The following is a 17,238-nucleotide window of genomic DNA, read 5'->3' as shown; positions in this document are numbered from 1 at the left end:
TCCGGGCAATCTCTAGGAAATTCTTAAAAGAAAATCTCAGAAAAGACTTTTTGGCCCGACCCAGGATTCGAACCCGAGACCTCTCGCACCGCAGTCGCATATACTACCGACCGCGCCACAGAGGCACTCATATGTATATACTTATATCATTTCCATTATATGGTTAATACATGTTATTGATTTCATATTTCAATAATTATTTTTACCAGATGATTATAACAGATTAAAATCTGATCAGATCTAAAATCGTGGGTTGGAGAGCGGGGGGAGGGGGTTATTTTGTACCCAGCTATCTTTATGTGCATGCGGCGTCCGCCGCTGTGCACTAATTAATAAATAAATGAGCATGTATTTTGGAATTAGTCGTCAATAATACGTTAACGAGATATTTGTTTAAACGTAAGATACTATGAGAACCCCATGCATTTGGGCAATGTCGCCATAGTATAAAAATATCGTCTTGCCAAGATATATCAATTGAGCTACATTTCATTTTTGTTGATGGGTGGGGACGATTCCGCCCATAGTCCTTTCATCGAAATTTGTTCAGTAGTATTTGTGTGAAAGAGTAAGAAACATCCATCCATTCTCACAAACTTTTGCATTTATAATATGAGTAGGATTATTTGTGTAGTATCAAAACACGATAACAGAAGCTTATTTATTTAAATTACGTATTAACCCCAGATTATTTACAAGGCGTATACGGTAGTGTTTCCACTGCTGATCGCAAGGTCTTGGATTTGATTGCTGGGTCGGGCAAAATAATTATTAGTGTTTTCTATTTAATATAAGAATATTTCTCAATAGAAGCCCCCTGTTTGGTAACATGCCCGGTAAATGGCAATAGGCTAGTTCTCTATTAAAATCAAAACGTGCGTGTATTTCATACACTTTTGCCTGCATTTACTTAACAATGGCACGGAAATATCGGTGTAGACGCATAATTATTAAGTAAAACATTAATACCCGGTTCTGAGTACATTTAACGGTAGTTTATCTATCCAATAGCGTTATTTTTCTATTTGAGTTTTAACGCTTTGAATAGATAAGCTACCGCTAAATGTACCTCAGAAACCGGGGTTAATTAAGTTTGAAATGGGTTTAAATTCCAGGTAAAGGTTGAAAAACATGGGTTTATTTTATACATATCTGTTTAGTGTTTATACCTTTAGATACATTAGGCTGTTTAAATAAAACACATTTTTTTCATAAATTTTATTTAGGTTTTAAATATCAATAGCCGTAATGTAGTCCACATAGTCCGGCTTTAGCCGGTTGTACCCCTGCACATGACATTCTGAAAGAATAAGGATATTTATATTTTTATTAAACCTATTACTGTCCTACTACTGGGCAAGGGTCCCTTCCCAAACGAGGAAGGCATTAGGCCTTGAGTCCTTGAATATTTATGAATATAATTTAGACAGTAAATAGGGGTCTGAGCCCTATTTACTTTCTAAATTTCTACATCCGACCTCGGTTTCTGGCATTGCCAGTTTTTAAACTCCGGGAGAATAATCTATTAAACATTTAAAAAAGACTTCAACAGATGTGAACTACCCACGCGCTATTTAGGCAGTCTAAGAATTATTAACTTACAAGTGATTGATAATGCTTTTTCCCCCTCTATACTTTGAGAGGAGATCCTTGCCCTGCAATGGGACAGTAAAAGGGCTTAAGAAAAAAGAAAGCTTGTTTTTCCAAAGATAAACATTAATATCCTCCTAGCCGATATACGGCTACGGCGGTCAGTTTAATTGAAACTGGCCATCTGTGCAGGACTTTGTTTATAGTGTCCAAGTGTGTGCACAATACACAGGTACACTCTCTATTCCATATCACTCTCATAGTCTGGTGGGACGGATAACCGACACGACCAGTGAGAGGTCAGGCGCAGGACCGACGGCTTTACGTGCTCCCCGAGGCACGGAGGTCTTCGACCTCAACTTCCCAACTCCGGGCAATCTCTAAGAAATTCTTAACAGAAAATTTCGGAAAAGACTTTTTGGCCCGACCCAGGATTCGAACCCGAGACCTCTCGCACGGCAGCCGCATATACTACCGACCGCGCCACAGAGGCAGTCAAAGATAAACATAATTTATTATATACTAACCGGCAACGGTTTTCATAGATGTGACCGTCTTCACCACACACGGGCGCGTAGACTGCCAGGCATATGCAAGGATGATCACTAGCGACCACTACGCTCACCGCCAGAGTAATCGCGAAGACTGTCGACCAACATAGAAATAATTAGTTAATAACACTATGTATATTATATGCCATCCAAACTACTAGCTAAAGAGGTTCAAATAAAATAATAATTATAAGAGAACTAGCAGACTTGCGCAGCTCTGCTCTCGCCTTTTTTGTCCAAAAAAACCTTTTTACCTTGTCTTAAATACAATCTTACTAAAACAATATGTCATTAGTCAAGCCGTGTTTGAGTTTTAGCCCTAATTCTGATAGGAAAATAGATCCACAGCTACCAGGAGATCATGACAACTTGGTGTTGTAGTTTTCATGGTCTGTTCTCCTACGAGGTAGAAACGCGGTCGAACGGGATAAAAAGTATCCCATGTCCGTCTCCTAGTTCTAAGCTACCTCTCCACCGAATTCCAGTAAATCCAGTTCTGCCGTCTTGAGTTATAGATAGTGTAACTAACACGACTTTCTTTTAAATATTATATGGATGGCTTCTTTAAAAAAACTAGGCTTACCAAAATATTATAACATTCCAAAATTTTATGTAAGGCAATCTATCTTTAATTTTATGTAAGTCGTGTTTATCGAACCAATATTAACGTATTTTTTTACGAAAGTAACGACTACAGAACAAACAAGGGATCCTTTTTTGTACCAAAAAAACACACGAGTGAAATACTATACTGAAAATGCTATAACCTGTGATAAATAAAATTAAAATAACATACCTAGGATAAGAAGTTTCATGTTGCCAACAGCACAACATTTGCTAGACTAAAGACGAACAGGAAAAAGTTTATATTTATCAAGCACTTTCATACTTACTCCAAGTATATTATATGTATAGATAATCATGACAAGTTACTGAGTCGAGTGGGGTACGAATTCCTATACTAAGACGTTTAAAATTGCTTGAGAATAATAAAATAAAACTTGTAGATAAAGTTAAAAGGGTTGATATGTTTTTTGCAACATGTTAATAAGAACACTGATACTAATGACTCGGTCGGTAGTGTATGCGACTGCCGCGCAAGAGGTCTCGGGTTCAAATCTTCTGTCGGGCAAAACAGTCTTTTCTGAGATTTCTGTTAACCATTCTCAGAAATTGCCCGGAACGATAGCAATTTGAGGTTATAAACGTCCGTGCCTCGGAGAGCACGAATCGCCGTCGGTCCTGCGCCTAACTTCTCTCTGGTCGTGTGCATTTATAAATAAAAACCAAGAATTTTTCATAAATTTTTAATCTGCTTTTTATAATCAATCGTTAGTCCAAACGTAGTCCACATAATCCGCCTTTAGCCGGTTGTACGCCAACGCATGACATTCTGAAAGGCAAAAAATAATAAATAAATCTATACTAATATTATAAAGTTGAAGAGTTTGTTTGTTTGTTTGAACGCGCTAATCTCAGGAACTACTGGTCCGATTTGAAAAATTCTTTCAGTGTTAGATAGCCCGTTTATCGAGGAAGGCTATAGGCTATATATCTATACTTATAATAAATCTGTAGAGAAGTCAATTCTGTACATTGAATATATTTAAAAAAAAACCAATGGGGGATGTTTAGTAACGGATACTGATACCGAATCTGCAATTTATAATTTTCTTTTCTGTCTGTCTGTCTGTCCTCCGTCTGTATGTGTCGCTATCACGTAAAAACTACCGGATAGAATGCACTGAAATTTGGTATATGCATAGAATAAGTAGTGGAGCAATTTCTAGGATACTTTTTATCGCATAAAATTTCAAAGATTTTACAAAATTGAAAAAATTACGTAGAAATCCTTTGAACCTGCGTTTCCCTAAAGAGACCATAGATGGCGTTGCAATCCATTTTACAACATTCGCATAAGTTAACCCGGCGCATGCCGTATCGATACCTGTTGTTCGCACCAACCAATAGATGGCGTTATAAACCGCAACAAAGCATGTTTTTTCTAATTAATTTATTTTGATGGCTTTATTGTAAAAAAATACCTTTGAAACATGCTATACATTTATAAGATTTTTAAACATAAATGTTGTATGATATATTACACAAAAATGTTGGTTTACGTGGGTCCGGTGCGATCGGGATATCCTAGATGGCAAACCGAGTAATTTCGTTTGTTGTCGTTGTTCGCCGCAACTGACAGATGGCGTTGTTGTTCGAATCACATAATATAAATTTAATAACCAAATTAATTGGTTGCATTATGGAAATAAATTGGATAGCTATGAAACAGACTATGTGGTAAGTTTTAAAAAATAAACAACGGATGATATAAGTATAAAAAATAATTACGGGTTACGCGGTTTCGGACGTATCATCGCAAGTATACATTATTACGCGTCTGAAGAGCTCCGGCGCAGATAGGACCTATAATAATATTCTGAATCCAGACGGGTAAGCAATGGTCAGTCTATTATAAGGTATAATATTTTACACTGTAAACTGCTACGGATACAGACGAGAGCGGAAAAGAAGGTAACCACAGGAAATCAGGCCTGCCTGAGCCTGTGTCACATTGTGTGCCTTTCGGGTCCCTTTCGTAAATAACCATTAGATGACAAAAGAGTTGTTAACATTTTTATGTGTAGGTGTATCGAGTGCTTCGCAATTCGCGTGCTCAAACGAATAAGCAACAGTACGAAATTCACGCGAGCGGAGTCGCACGGGTCAGCTAGTATATATATATATCATCACGCTACGACTAAAAGGAGCAGAGTACCAGTAAAAAATGTTACAAAAACGGGGAAAAATTTGACCTATTCTCTCTTATGTGACGCAAGCGAAGTTGCGCGGGTCAGCTAGTAAATAATAAAATTGTATCACTGCTGGGCAAGGGTCCCCTCGCGTAATGAAGAAGGGATTAGGCCTTGAGTCCACCATGCTGAAAATTCAGTTCAATCATTCAAACGGGCAGAAGTACCGCTAAGCTAGTGAACCCTGTGGAAAAGAATGCTCAGAATGAGCTCGCAAGCTTTTTATAGACCACGGATCGACTGCACCGTCATGACATATTATATAAGCCACGTCAAAGGCCTTCGGGCGGTTTGAACCACTTTGACACTAGATTGACCATTAACCATACGATAAGAAGAAGATTATGACACAAAGCTGACCCGCGCAACTTCATAAGAGAAAATGGGTCAAATTTCTTCCCGTTTTTTGTAACATTTTTTACTGGTACTCTACTCCTATTAGTCCTAGCGTGACGATATATAGCCTATAGCTTTCCTCGATAAATGGACTATTTAACACTGAAATAATTTTTCAAATCGGACCGGTAGTTCTTGAAACTAGCGCGTTAAAACAAACAAACTCTTCAGCTTTATAATATCAGTATATTAGTATAGATTTCTTTTTCTTCCTCTAACAATATACTAACCTGCAGCTGTTTTCATACATGTGACCGTCTTCACCACACACGGGCGCGTAGACAGCCGGGCATATGCAAGGGTGTTGTCTAGCAAACACTGCGCTCATTGCCAGGAAAATACCGAATACTGTGGATAGAAATTAAAAATGGGGATATAATTATGCATAGAAAATATTAAAAAATAAATAAATATGATTGGACAACTCACACACGATCATTTGATTCCAAACTAAGCAGAGCTTGTACTATGGTAACCAAATAACTGATAAACATACTTATATACTTCTAAATACATACTTATATAGCTACATTAACATCCAGGATCAGAACAAATATTAGTGCTCATCACTCTCGAACTCACCACACCCGGCGCTTCGGTTGTTGCGGCGAGGTGACCGCTTAAACCACTGCGCCAAACGTGCAGTTAAAAATAAAAAAAGATATTTAAGATTTGTAAAGGTTTGTTGTAGTACTCGTAACCGACGGTCCTGTATGACAAGATGTATGGATATGAGTAAGGCAAAGAAAGTTTGTAAGGATTGTACCAAGTGGTGTTCTTCGGTTTCTGCCTTAAAAGGCGTGATATTATGTATGTATGTATGTATGTAGAAACTATTGGTTTGACTTAAATAGTAACATAATATTGAAATTGCCTAATTAATATTATCGCAGAAACAGTAACATTATAATACCTATTTATTTAATCAACCCGTTTCCACCCACTGTTGAGTTCAAGCCTCCCCCTCAGTAGGTACGTCACTTTATTATAATACTAGCTGACCCGCGCAACTTCGCTTGCGTCACATAAGAGAGAATGGGTCTTATTTTTCCCCGTTTTTTTAACATTTTTACAGCTCCTTTTGGGTGTAGCGTGATGTTATTAAGAATTTTTCAAATCGGACCAGTAGTTTCTGAGATTAGCGCGTTCAAACAAACAACCAAACTCTTCAGTTTTATAATATTAGTATAGATTAGTATAGATAAAATGGAGTTGCAAAATTAATAAAATTAAGATAACTTACCTAGAATAAGAAGTTTCATGTTGCCACCACAACAATGTTTACTACACTAAAGATGAACAGGAAAAATACTATATTTATCAAGCTCCTTTACATTTACTACAAGTATACTAGTATATGTATAGAAAATCGTGACCAGTTTTTGAGCACGAGTTACTACACTCAGAATTATGAAGAAGCGCGTTTGACATTTAAAAATGAACACAATATTATTATATTGTTAAACATGATTTTACATCAATATGGTGTTATACTAAACTAGGACTGATTAACAAAAAAAGGGAAAAACATTGAGCATTATACAGAAAATAAACATTTCAAATAACTTCAGAATAATAGACGTTGAAAGTAAAGTTAGAAGGGTTGATCTGGAGCACGATTATGTACAGTCGGTACTGTCGAGGATCGAAATTTTGACATTTAGAATGTTCTGCTAAAATATTTCCTACCACGTCCGTCAGAGGCGCTGATCAGATTTTCATACAAAATTTCTCGATGACGGGTCGGTTGTCGGTAGTCGATAGTAGTAGAGAATCGAGCTACTGTAGCACTACAATCGGAACCATCAAGTATCAAGAGTTTGACATTTAAAATGTACTGCCAAAATAGTTTCTACGATGTCCGCTAGAGGTGCTAGATCAGATTTTCATACAAATTTTTTTGATAGCTAGCCGGTTGTCGATATTCAATAGTAATAGAAAATCGGGCAACTGCCTTTTTTACTCGCAAATAACGTGGACTGCTCTACAAGTATAAGCCAGTGTCATATAACTGATAGTGATTCAATTTTAGTAATGCATTCCAATCAATTGTTTAATTTGTATACATCAACTATTATGAATGTTAGTTTGTATTAAAACATTGATGATTAACACACGTAGTCTTATAAATGACACAGCTTGTGTCACTTGATCAGTGTGGAAGGTGATTTTGCATTGTCAACATGAATTTACTTACCACGCGTAAGTTTATTTCATTTTTCATACTGTTTTTTTAAGGTGTGTCTACGCTAGTTTTAGTCGATCATGAACGGAACATGAGCCTAACGCTAAGTTATTATAGAAGCGTGCTTGCACGAGGATCGTAAGCCAGTCAATACAACACGAATTTATTCTTGGCTTGTGCTCCACTCGTGCTCGGCCAGCTCGGCTCATCTAGCGTAATACTGTAAAAATAATACACATGTATAAATAAGTCTTGATTTCAAATTCTGGTTCTTGAATAAAGTTTTTGCCGTGAAGAACTCGGTGAATAACTACTACTACTACTTTAGCCCGATTTTCTACTCGAACGACCGGCTATCAAAAAATGTTGTATGAAAATCTTATCAGCACCTCTAGCGGACGTCGTAAAAAGTATTTAGGCAGTACATTTTAAATGTCAAACTCTCTATACTCGATGGTTCCAGTTGTAGAGAAAAGCGCTACTACTATTAGTAAAGAAGTTGGTGTATTCAATGCATTTTGTTTTACAGTGCTTACAACCCTGCTGTTACCAATATTATTCTTCACCAGTGTCGGAAGTGAAGAATGCAACTGCCCTGAAACAGAAAAACTCGTGTGTGCGACAAACGGAATAACTTATGGTAATCTTTGCAAGTACGTATATCCTACTATCCTAATAATATTATAAATGCGAAAGTTTCTGAGAATGTATGTATGTATGGATGTTTGTTACTCTTTCACGCAAATACAACTGAACCAATTACGATTAAATTTGGTATATAGGTAGCTGAACACCCAAAATAACACGCAGGCTACTTTTTATCCTGGAGTTCCCGAGGGGTCGAGTTTTTTCACGGGAAGGGTTTCCACGCGGACCAAGTCGCGGGCGGCCTCTAGTTTACTATGTTTTTGTTATTTGTCTGGTTTAAATAACTTACTCTATTATAAAGTTAATTGGCACTCGAGCTTGGGTTCTGGGCACCTTTTTCTAATTCCTAATTTGAACTGAGCACTTTAAAAGTGAGAAAGCCGGTGGGTTTGTCCCAAAATATTTTTCGAATCAGGTTGTCATAAAAAATGTCGCGAAATCCGATACAAAAGAAAGTCCGAAACCAAATAAGATAAGTTATTTTATGTTAGGCACCGGTTTTCCTTTTGATAAATATTCTGTGGCAAAGGTACGGTCAAGTCGATGATGCTTGGAGGGTGAAATTGGCCCGTCTTTATTATATTACTGTTTTGTTTCAGATTGAAGTGCGCAAATGCGCTACTACTCCGTTTCGGTAAATGTGGATCCAGATTTGTTAACGAGCTGTCTTATCTATTTGTTCCGCCAAATTTTTATTAATACATGTTCGAATTGAAATGACTTTTTCTTTCCTTTGCGAGAAAGTACTTAAAACTATCTTTGTTTTGGATATATTTTAGTTTCAATCGCTGCAGCCTAACAAAAACATACTATTACGTATTAGTTATATCCTCCTAGTATCTCCGTGGCGCAGTGGTTTAGGTCACCACACCAACAACACTGCGGGTAGGAAGGTCGTGGGTTTGAATCCCAACGTAGCAATTTTTGTGCGATCCACAAATAAATGTTTCAGGTCTGGTTGTGCTTTGTGTCCGTTGTTTGTATGTTTATAAAAGTCCCTGCGACACAAGAGTAATTCTCAGTGCGGGAATTGTCTTTTAAAAAGAAAGAAAAAGAGGATATTCGGCACTGACTGTTTATATTGCAATTGCTCAGAACTTTGTTTCTAGTGTTCAAGTGTCTATTACTCTCATGAGCCGGTGCGACGGGTAAAGGACACGACCGGCGAGAGCTTTAGCGCAGGACGACACTCTGGCCTTCACGAGCACTCCGAGGCACTAAGGTCTATGGCCTCGGTTTCTTATCTCAGGGCTATCACTGATAAACTCAGATACAACTTTTTAGCTCATTACAAAAGTAACGCATAAAGCAGCAAAAGTTTACGAGTACACTAAATTGTACCTTAATATACTTATTACAATAACCTATTGCTTTAATGACTTTTGTCAATTACAGTATAATTAGGGAAAACTAATCGTTCGATAATTAATCAAATACATTAGTTAATTGCATGGGTTTAGGGTAAAATACCAATTTAAAAAAGGTTTATTTTAATTGATCAACCTACAGTCTCTAAATACTTTGTGATAAAGAAAAACCTTCGGTTAGAACATTTCTGATTATTGCTAAATGTATTATCAATTAAAGTAGGACGCGCCGTCTAAGTCTGTATATCTGAATGTAGCAGCAAGCCGTTACGCAAAACATATCGACGGCCCTATTTTTCATCACCCGCACTCTTCACCAATGCATCTTGTTTCTATGTCTCGCTATTCGCAAAGAGACTTGTTGCTATATTCAGACACACAATCTTTAGTGACGCGTAGTAAACAAGAACTAAAGATCCATTTTGTAGGTATCCTTATCTCTTTAGGTACAAATAAAATGCTACCTGCGTTGCTTATGGGTGACAAATAAAATAAATAAATGTAGGTACCTAAAGTTAACTATAAATAAGACAGTTTTCCTTGTAGCCTGCAGTGTGTGCATCGTTTTTAAGACGTCAACATGAAACTTTTTACTTTGTGTGAGTATTTGTTTATTTCTACGATATTTTTTAACCAATTACTGCACGGCAAGGGTCTCCTCTCAAACGAAGGGAGGGGTTAGGCCTTTAGTTTACCACGCTGGCCAAGTGATTTCTATGATATTTACTGGAATAACTTGAGGCTTTGTGTCGATTTAGGACAATTTTTTATAATAATTGGTCCAGAGATCTTGTGGTAAAAAAATCTTAGTGTATCTACAAAATTTTCTTGGCCGAAGAACTGACCAGATTTTTTTAAGTTAGCACTATTGTGATAGTTTTATACGTTATTTCAGCTTTCTTTATGTAAATTTTAATTATGAGAAAATCCTGAGATCAAACATGCTGGACTAAGGGATAAAAATGGGTGTACATGAGTACAAAGGTCAGTTGGTACAATATTTATTTTCTGATTTCCAGTGTTCACTTTGTTCCTGGTTGTGATCGGGGCAGCGTTCAGCTCCAGCGCGCGCGCTGGGTGTTTCTGTACTGCTGATTATACACCCGTCTGCGGCAAAAATGGCAAGACTTACAGCAATAGCTGCAGGTGTGTATTAGTTCATTCTGTATAAAGATTTACCACTGACTTCTTAACTGCTTCTGTGGCGCAGACAAGTGCCTCCCAGAAGACTTTTCTGGATCGGCCCAAAAGTTATTCTTGATTTTTCTGTCAAAAAATTCTTAGTGATTGTCCAGTAGGAGATTCTGATCTCGGACCTCTGTGTATTAGAAAGTACGTAAAGCTATCGGTCCGGCATCTAACCACTTATGAGTACCATTAACTATGAAATAGTCAGAATAGAGAATGTATCTGTGTAGTGCATTCTCTATTCCATCTGTATGTGTGAGTACACCTGAACTATATAAAGAAACACCTCTGCAAATTCGAATAAAGTCAATGAAACTGGCTACTGCAGCCGAACATTAGCTAGGAGGTGATTGAACATAGACACTGACTTACTTAAATAAAGCAGGGTAAAGACTTTTGTTTCAACTCGGTGTCTAAGCAGTCGAAATTATGTGACTTAAACTAGATACTGTGTTATTGACCGAACCTTAAAGCCCTCAAACCAAAAAATAACGAAACTCTAATTAGGATATAACAGGTATGATAAAATAAGAAAAATAATTCTTTGTTTTATCTTTCAGAATGAGCTGTGACGGAGTAAAGCTTGCGCACAAGGGCAAGTGTTAAGGCTCAAACCGATGACAATAGCGTTCATTTTGGCAACTGAAATGTGATATTTTATAATTATTTGGGAAATTTACTTAGAAATTAAATGTTTTGGATTTTTCTTCTTTGTTTTTTGTAAAACACAACACGGCAAGCATTAGAAGATTTCTACCTTAATTACTTTTCGTAATGGCTGCTTAATGAGTTGCCGGGAATTGAATTTTTAAAAGAAGCACACAGTTCACAAATCTTGGTTGCTTGAATGTTACTGACTAATAATAATAAGAATTAATTTAAATTATTTAAAGTCATTCCCGCACTAAAATTTCTTGTCTCATATAGACATATTTAAATCAACATAAAGTATGAATAGACTCAAAACCACAAACTGGATCGAACAAATAATTGTGCCTTGTGGTAACCGAACCTACGGCCTCCCGACGCAGTAGTAGTAACATGGCGGACATCTTAACCCCTGCGCAACAGAGGCCGTCATTCAAATATATGTAGTAGATATACAAGATAAACGATTGTCATTCCCAATGCATGTTCTTGGAAATCACGATATGCTACTTTAGCTCAGATTTTCCTCATGCGCCTGGGTTTTCCTATAGAGAGTTTAGTGACATGCTTCATTAAAAACTCATGTTGAACGTGTTTTATCGCTTGATTTCCCCAACTACAGATAAATTATGGATGAGTCTTAAACTATATGGTGCCGGCATGGGACCTATTATTGCTTACTAGCTGACCCGCGCAACTTGCTTGCGTCACATAAGAGTAAGGTAAGTGGGTCATAATTTTCCCCGTTTTTTGGAACATTTTTCTTGATTGATACTCCGCTCCTAATACCCGTAGCGTGATGTTATATAACTGTAGCGTACTGCTAAAACCTTCCTCGATAAATGGTCTACTCAACACAAAAAGAATTTAACAATTCGAACCAGTAGTTCCTGAGATAAGCGCGTTCAAACAAACCAACTCTTCAGCTTTATAATATTAGTATAGATTAGTTTATTCAATCAACACATAAGAAGTGTATTATAACGATCAAGTTTCATTATTGTTTAGATTTGTTTGAGGTATCAAGTCACAAGTCTATAGCGGGATGATACCTACTCATTCCTCACATTCTGTAACTGTACACCTGGGAACTCAGTTACATCATGCATATTTCTTAGTAATGCATTTTTATGTTTTTTTTTCTTAACACATTACTGTTCCACTGCAGGGCAAGGGTCTCCTCCCAAACGAGGGGAAGGGGTTAGGCCTTGAGTCCACCACGCAGGCCAAGTGGGGGTTGGGGAAATATGCGTAAGAAAAATTTCTTCAACTACAACGAATTCACTTTTATTAGGCTAGATACAACCAGACCCGAAATAATTATTTATGGATCACACGAATAAATGTTCCGTGTGGTAATCGAAACCACGACCCCCTGACGCAGTGGTATCGGCGTGGCGACCTAAACCAGTACGCAACGGAGGCAGTTAACCTTAATTCAATTAATAAAAATAACCTAAAAGTTATAATACTAGTGATCTAATAGTGAATGACGATTATACTTCTTACGAATAACCTCCAGTTTCTGAATACATTTAATGGTGGTTTATCTATTCAATAACGTTTTTTTATATGAGTTTAAACACTATTGAATAGATAAACTACCGCTAAAGGTGCCTCAGAAACCGGGGGTAAGCCAACTAATATTAAGTTCTAGCTCTATTAACTTTGAATTTAAAACCATTTATAGAGTGGCAGATTATAAATTGTAAGTCTAATTAATAATTATTGTTTGTAATTACCAATTACTTCTAATCTTATAATAATTGAAATAAACTTCTTAACTGTTATACATGTTGATATTTTTGACCGTTCGGTAAAGATAATAATAATTATATATTTTTTTTAAATTTACTTATTCTAAAAATACGATGGGTATTTTAATTTCATTTATTTTGACTTAATTATCTTCAAATAATTCACTTCTAATTTATTTGGAAAACTAAATAAAACGTGTCTTATATCTGTTAATTATATACAGAATAATTAGAATTTCTTTTGAGGTATTTTTTTACCGTTGGCTTATAAAATCACCGTTATTTTTTGGGGAATTCTCCAAGATCCCGTATGAACGTGTAACGATTTCCCATTATTACGAAATAGTTCTAAAGTGAGACTTATAAATTGAACGTTTTTCCTTAGCACAGCCAGTAGGGAACGGGTTCTCTCGGCGACAACATGCGAACAGCGTTAGGTGAGTATATTCATTACTTATGATTCTTATTCAGGATAATAATGAAAAAAATATCAACGTTTGTTTCTAGGTTATTCGTTGCATTTATTATTACACGTGCTAAATAACTTTGTGTTTAGTTGAAGACTTAACCACGCGTTCCATTCCGTCCTTCTTCTGCTAATCTTTGGTTTTTGTTTACTTCGTCACCTTGGCTTTAATATATCTTCAGAGACACAAAGTTATTTGGCACCTTTCTAATAATTGTATCGTTCATAGTCGTTAGGGAAGCCTATATTCAGTACTTCTTCACAAAGTAAATAGAGTATGATTCAATTAATACGCATTGAAGCTAAAGTGTAGGATATTTTAAATAGGACGCATGACGTCAGACATTACTGTGGAATAAAACCTGTGACGTAATATGCCTTCTTTACTCAATGCATCACGCACGGTTTTTCTTAACGTTGAAGAGAATAACAAAACATTTTCATACCACAGGCGCCAGTTTCACAGCTTAGACCGTGTCCAGTATCACGTATTTTAATTGACAACTATTTGAAAGCCACTATGTTGTACTGATTGTAGTTGCTGTAGTGATTAACACGTTATGTCAAAGAAGCAATGTATTGAATAGTGAACATCAATTTGACGTACACTAGTTGTCCACTGAGATACGAGATAAGCCCGCAGAAGGGGTGAATTCGTCGCCAATTAATTAGCGCGAATTCGTTACCGAGATACTAGGCGCCAAAATACGCGCAAAGCTCACGTTTTTTTTTGTGGACGGAATGTTTGCGCAAAAGAACCGCGGCGTATTCGCCTCTTCTGGACAATACTGATAACTTTTTATAGTACTTTTATAAACAATTATTTTCATGTTTAATGTCATTTAAAATAACTTTGTATATTGCTTTATTTCAGTATTTACTATAGTTCTAGTGGTGTTGGGTGCTGTAACCACGAGCGCCTTCGTGGCTCGCAACCCATGCCAGTGTAGCGACATTTACAAGCCAGTGTGCGGGAGGGACAAACAAACTTATGATAATAAATGCTTGTAAGTATACTATGTCATTTATTATGTATCTTAACTTGACTGCTTTCTGCCGTACGGTCACGCACGAGGTCTCGGATTCGAATCCTGGGTCGGGCCAAAAAGTATTTTCTGAGAAATTCTTAGAAATTGCCCGGAGTCAGGAAGTTGAGGTCGAAGACCACCGTGGCTCGGAGAGCACGTAAAGCCGTCTGCGCCTGACCTCTCACTGGTCGTGTCGGTTATCCGTCCCATCGGGTTATGAGAGCAAAGGAATATAGAGAGTGTATTTGTGTATTGTGCACACACTTGGACACTATAAACCAAGTCCTGCATCGCTGGCCAGTTTCAAAGATACTGACCGCTGTAGTCGGATACCGGCTAGGACAATAATATTATTATCTTACTTATTTTCTCCTACTATTATTATAAATGCAAAAATTTTGGTCGATGTTTGTCATAATGTCAAAGTTACTAAACGGTTTTTAATGAGATTTAGTGCACAGATTAAGCGAGCTACGCGGACAAAGCTGCGATCTGTAGCTATTAATGTCATTAGCTGTAGCTAATATCATCATTTAAATAAAAAATCCATAGAAATAAATACAGATGTAACCATGTAACCCATAGAAATAAATACAGATGAACATAATAATATGTGGCCTCACTGCGTTGATTTAAAAAAATTCTGAATACTCTAATTACATTTAAATAGTAAAATACTTAAACCATAATACATATTTCAATTTGTCAATGTTATTATAATGCAATTTATTTATTTTCAGTATGCAATGTGAAAATGTGAAGCTTAAACACGTAGGCGCTTGTGGATCAAGATATGAATACGACTATAACCAAAACTAATGCAACCTGCCAAAAATGTTGAAATAGTATAAAGAATAAATATATTAGATTTCATAAGAACTGTTTGTATTTTTTTTCTGATCCTGGACGTAAATTTATAAGTTTTCTATCATATTAGGTCGGGGAAAAAGTCTTTTCGCATTATAGTATGTATGAACTTGTAATAAAATCTTTTCTCTGCACAAAGAAGCTCGATATTTGGGTACCTCACTAGCTCACTGAAAGAAACCTAAAGAATCGTAGTCATTTATGATTCTTGAAGCCAAAGAGATTATAATTCGAAAATACTTTTTCCCCGACCTAATATGACACATATACTTGTGAGCTATCGGAACCATGTAGCCCGGTTCCCTGCAGTCAGTACTATCAAGTAACGAGATTTTGACATTTAAAATGTGCTGAAAAAATAGTAGGTAAGATTTTTGTACAATTTCGATAGCTAGCAATTTTCGAAAGTCGATAGTAATAAAAAATCGCCTCTTTTGACATACGCAAATATTTACATAGTAGCCCCCTTTACACACACATTCGCGTGAAAGTATGAGATTACAAGATTCTGGAATGTTTTCCACAAATACTTAACACTTTCGTAAACAGAGTTGTAAGTTTAAATAATTCTATCACAAAGTTTAATGCAGAAAAACCAGCGGATATCCGAAACTTCTTTCATCTCTACATTACCACTATAATAAAAATGATTATTAACCAAATGTACTGTAGTATTACACCAGTAGATGTTGCTTGAATAAGCTAATGATTGTGATAAGGAAAATAAATGAAAATACATTGTTTTCAAAACAATGTCAGGAAATAATATTTTAATAAAACCAACCAAAACAAGATGGAGCTTGCTTAGGTTTGCGAAATTAAAACACAATAATTGAATTGCAAGGGTGGTATCGAGACTAAACTCAAAAGATAATAATTCGAACAGTTTTAATATAAAGAATTGCGTTCTTGTTTAACTATATATTAGTTCTTTGTGACTCAAGTTCTATTTTTAGACCATAACAATGAAAGGGACAACAATATTAATGAAAATAGGAAATACAACGGAAGGAAAACATCAAGATTATCTCACAGTAATCATTCAAAAGGCTTTTTGTACATCATCAAAGTAAATGTCACTGTCCTTTGGAAAACATTGATTAATGTATAGATGGAATTATAATATTAAAAATATTGACCTTAAATTTCACGATAATAAGTTAGTTTGACCATGATTAGTCATTTCAAACGCATGTGTGTATTTTACAAGACCATGTTGAGACCTTCGAAAGTAAAGAAAAACCGTGCTAGTTTAATAGGAAAGAGTTATCGAGTAGAAGTTTTATTGAACAATTTAGTGACCGAAGACGTGCAAGCCATGGTTAAGCCTTTGAACATCATGCAAAATGTGTTGTACTACCCAAAATATACTATCAAAGAAAACTTCATCGCTCCTATTAATTGTACATCAATATTCATTTCTCTCTGTACGACGATCTCATTTCTATTCATGTATACCTTCCGTGTACTCATCATGTACTTCTTTACTGATGACTACGCTGAAATGTTTCAATCTCTTTACAACCTTATCTTCTATGGAGTAGGGTTCATTATCAATTTCATCGAAAGCATCATCTTAGGTAACCAGAACATTGAATTTGTTTTGACTATTCAAGGCGTTCATAAGATTATTAATAACGACGCTCTTTTCAAAAGCTATGTCGTCGGGAATTGGTACACTGCAGCTACTATCATTGGTTATTACGTCATCATCATTTTTAATATTAGTTACTT

General features: G+C 36.2%; 3 protein-coding genes across 3 annotated transcripts; 2 read left to right on the top strand and 1 right to left on the bottom strand.

The window, feature by feature from the left end:
* Positions 1-3,445: 3,445 nt before the first annotated feature.
* Positions 3,446-6,669, bottom strand: LOC142982923 (leech-derived tryptase inhibitor C-like). Its single transcript, XM_076129659.1, has 3 exons — positions 6,594-6,669; positions 5,581-5,698; positions 3,446-3,534 (listed from the first exon to the last, which is right to left on the bottom strand). The coding sequence occupies exons 1-3, from the start codon at positions 6,610-6,612 to the stop codon at positions 3,474-3,476; spliced, it is 198 nt and encodes a 65-aa protein (XP_075985774.1). The 5' UTR covers positions 6,613-6,669; the 3' UTR covers positions 3,446-3,473.
* A 3,409-nt stretch (positions 6,670-10,078) lies between these two features.
* Positions 10,079-11,444, top strand: LOC142982924 (leech-derived tryptase inhibitor C-like). Its single transcript, XM_076129660.1, has 3 exons — positions 10,079-10,149; positions 10,570-10,696; positions 11,299-11,444. The coding sequence occupies exons 1-3, from the start codon at positions 10,131-10,133 to the stop codon at positions 11,342-11,344; spliced, it is 192 nt and encodes a 63-aa protein (XP_075985775.1). The 5' UTR covers positions 10,079-10,130; the 3' UTR covers positions 11,345-11,444.
* Positions 11,445-13,528: 2,084 nt separating this feature from the next.
* On the top strand, positions 13,529-15,516 carry LOC142982701 (uncharacterized). Its single transcript, XM_076129338.1, has 3 exons — positions 13,529-13,580; positions 14,484-14,616; positions 15,378-15,516. The coding sequence occupies exons 1-3, from the start codon at positions 13,565-13,567 to the stop codon at positions 15,454-15,456; spliced, it is 228 nt and encodes a 75-aa protein (XP_075985453.1). The 5' UTR covers positions 13,529-13,564; the 3' UTR covers positions 15,457-15,516.
* The last annotated feature ends 1,722 nt before the right edge of the window (positions 15,517-17,238 follow it).

The sequence above is a fragment of the Anticarsia gemmatalis genome, chromosome 22 (genome assembly GCF_050436995.1).
Source record: "Anticarsia gemmatalis isolate Benzon Research Colony breed Stoneville strain chromosome 22, ilAntGemm2 primary, whole genome shotgun sequence".
In the NCBI taxonomy this organism is placed as follows: Eukaryota; Metazoa; Arthropoda; class Insecta; order Lepidoptera; family Erebidae; genus Anticarsia; species Anticarsia gemmatalis.
This window is presented reverse-complemented; position numbering and strand designations above follow the sequence as displayed.

What these genes read in the sequence shown, in the direction of transcription:
- LOC142982923 (XM_076129659.1), bottom strand. An exon ending in ATGTATGAAAACAGCTGCAG is followed by an intron (nt 3,535 to 5,580) that starts GTTAGTATATTG and finishes TTTGCCTTTCAG; the next exon opens with AATGTCATGCGTTGGCGTAC.
- LOC142982924 (XM_076129660.1), top strand. An exon ending in ACTTACAGCAATAGCTGCAG is followed by an intron (nt 10,697 to 11,298) that starts GTGTGTATTAGT and finishes TTTATCTTTCAG; the next exon opens with AATGAGCTGTGACGGAGTAA.
- LOC142982701 (XM_076129338.1), top strand. An exon ending in ACTTATGATAATAAATGCTT is followed by an intron (nt 14,617 to 15,377) that starts GTAAGTATACTA and finishes ATTTATTTTCAG; the next exon opens with TATGCAATGTGAAAATGTGA.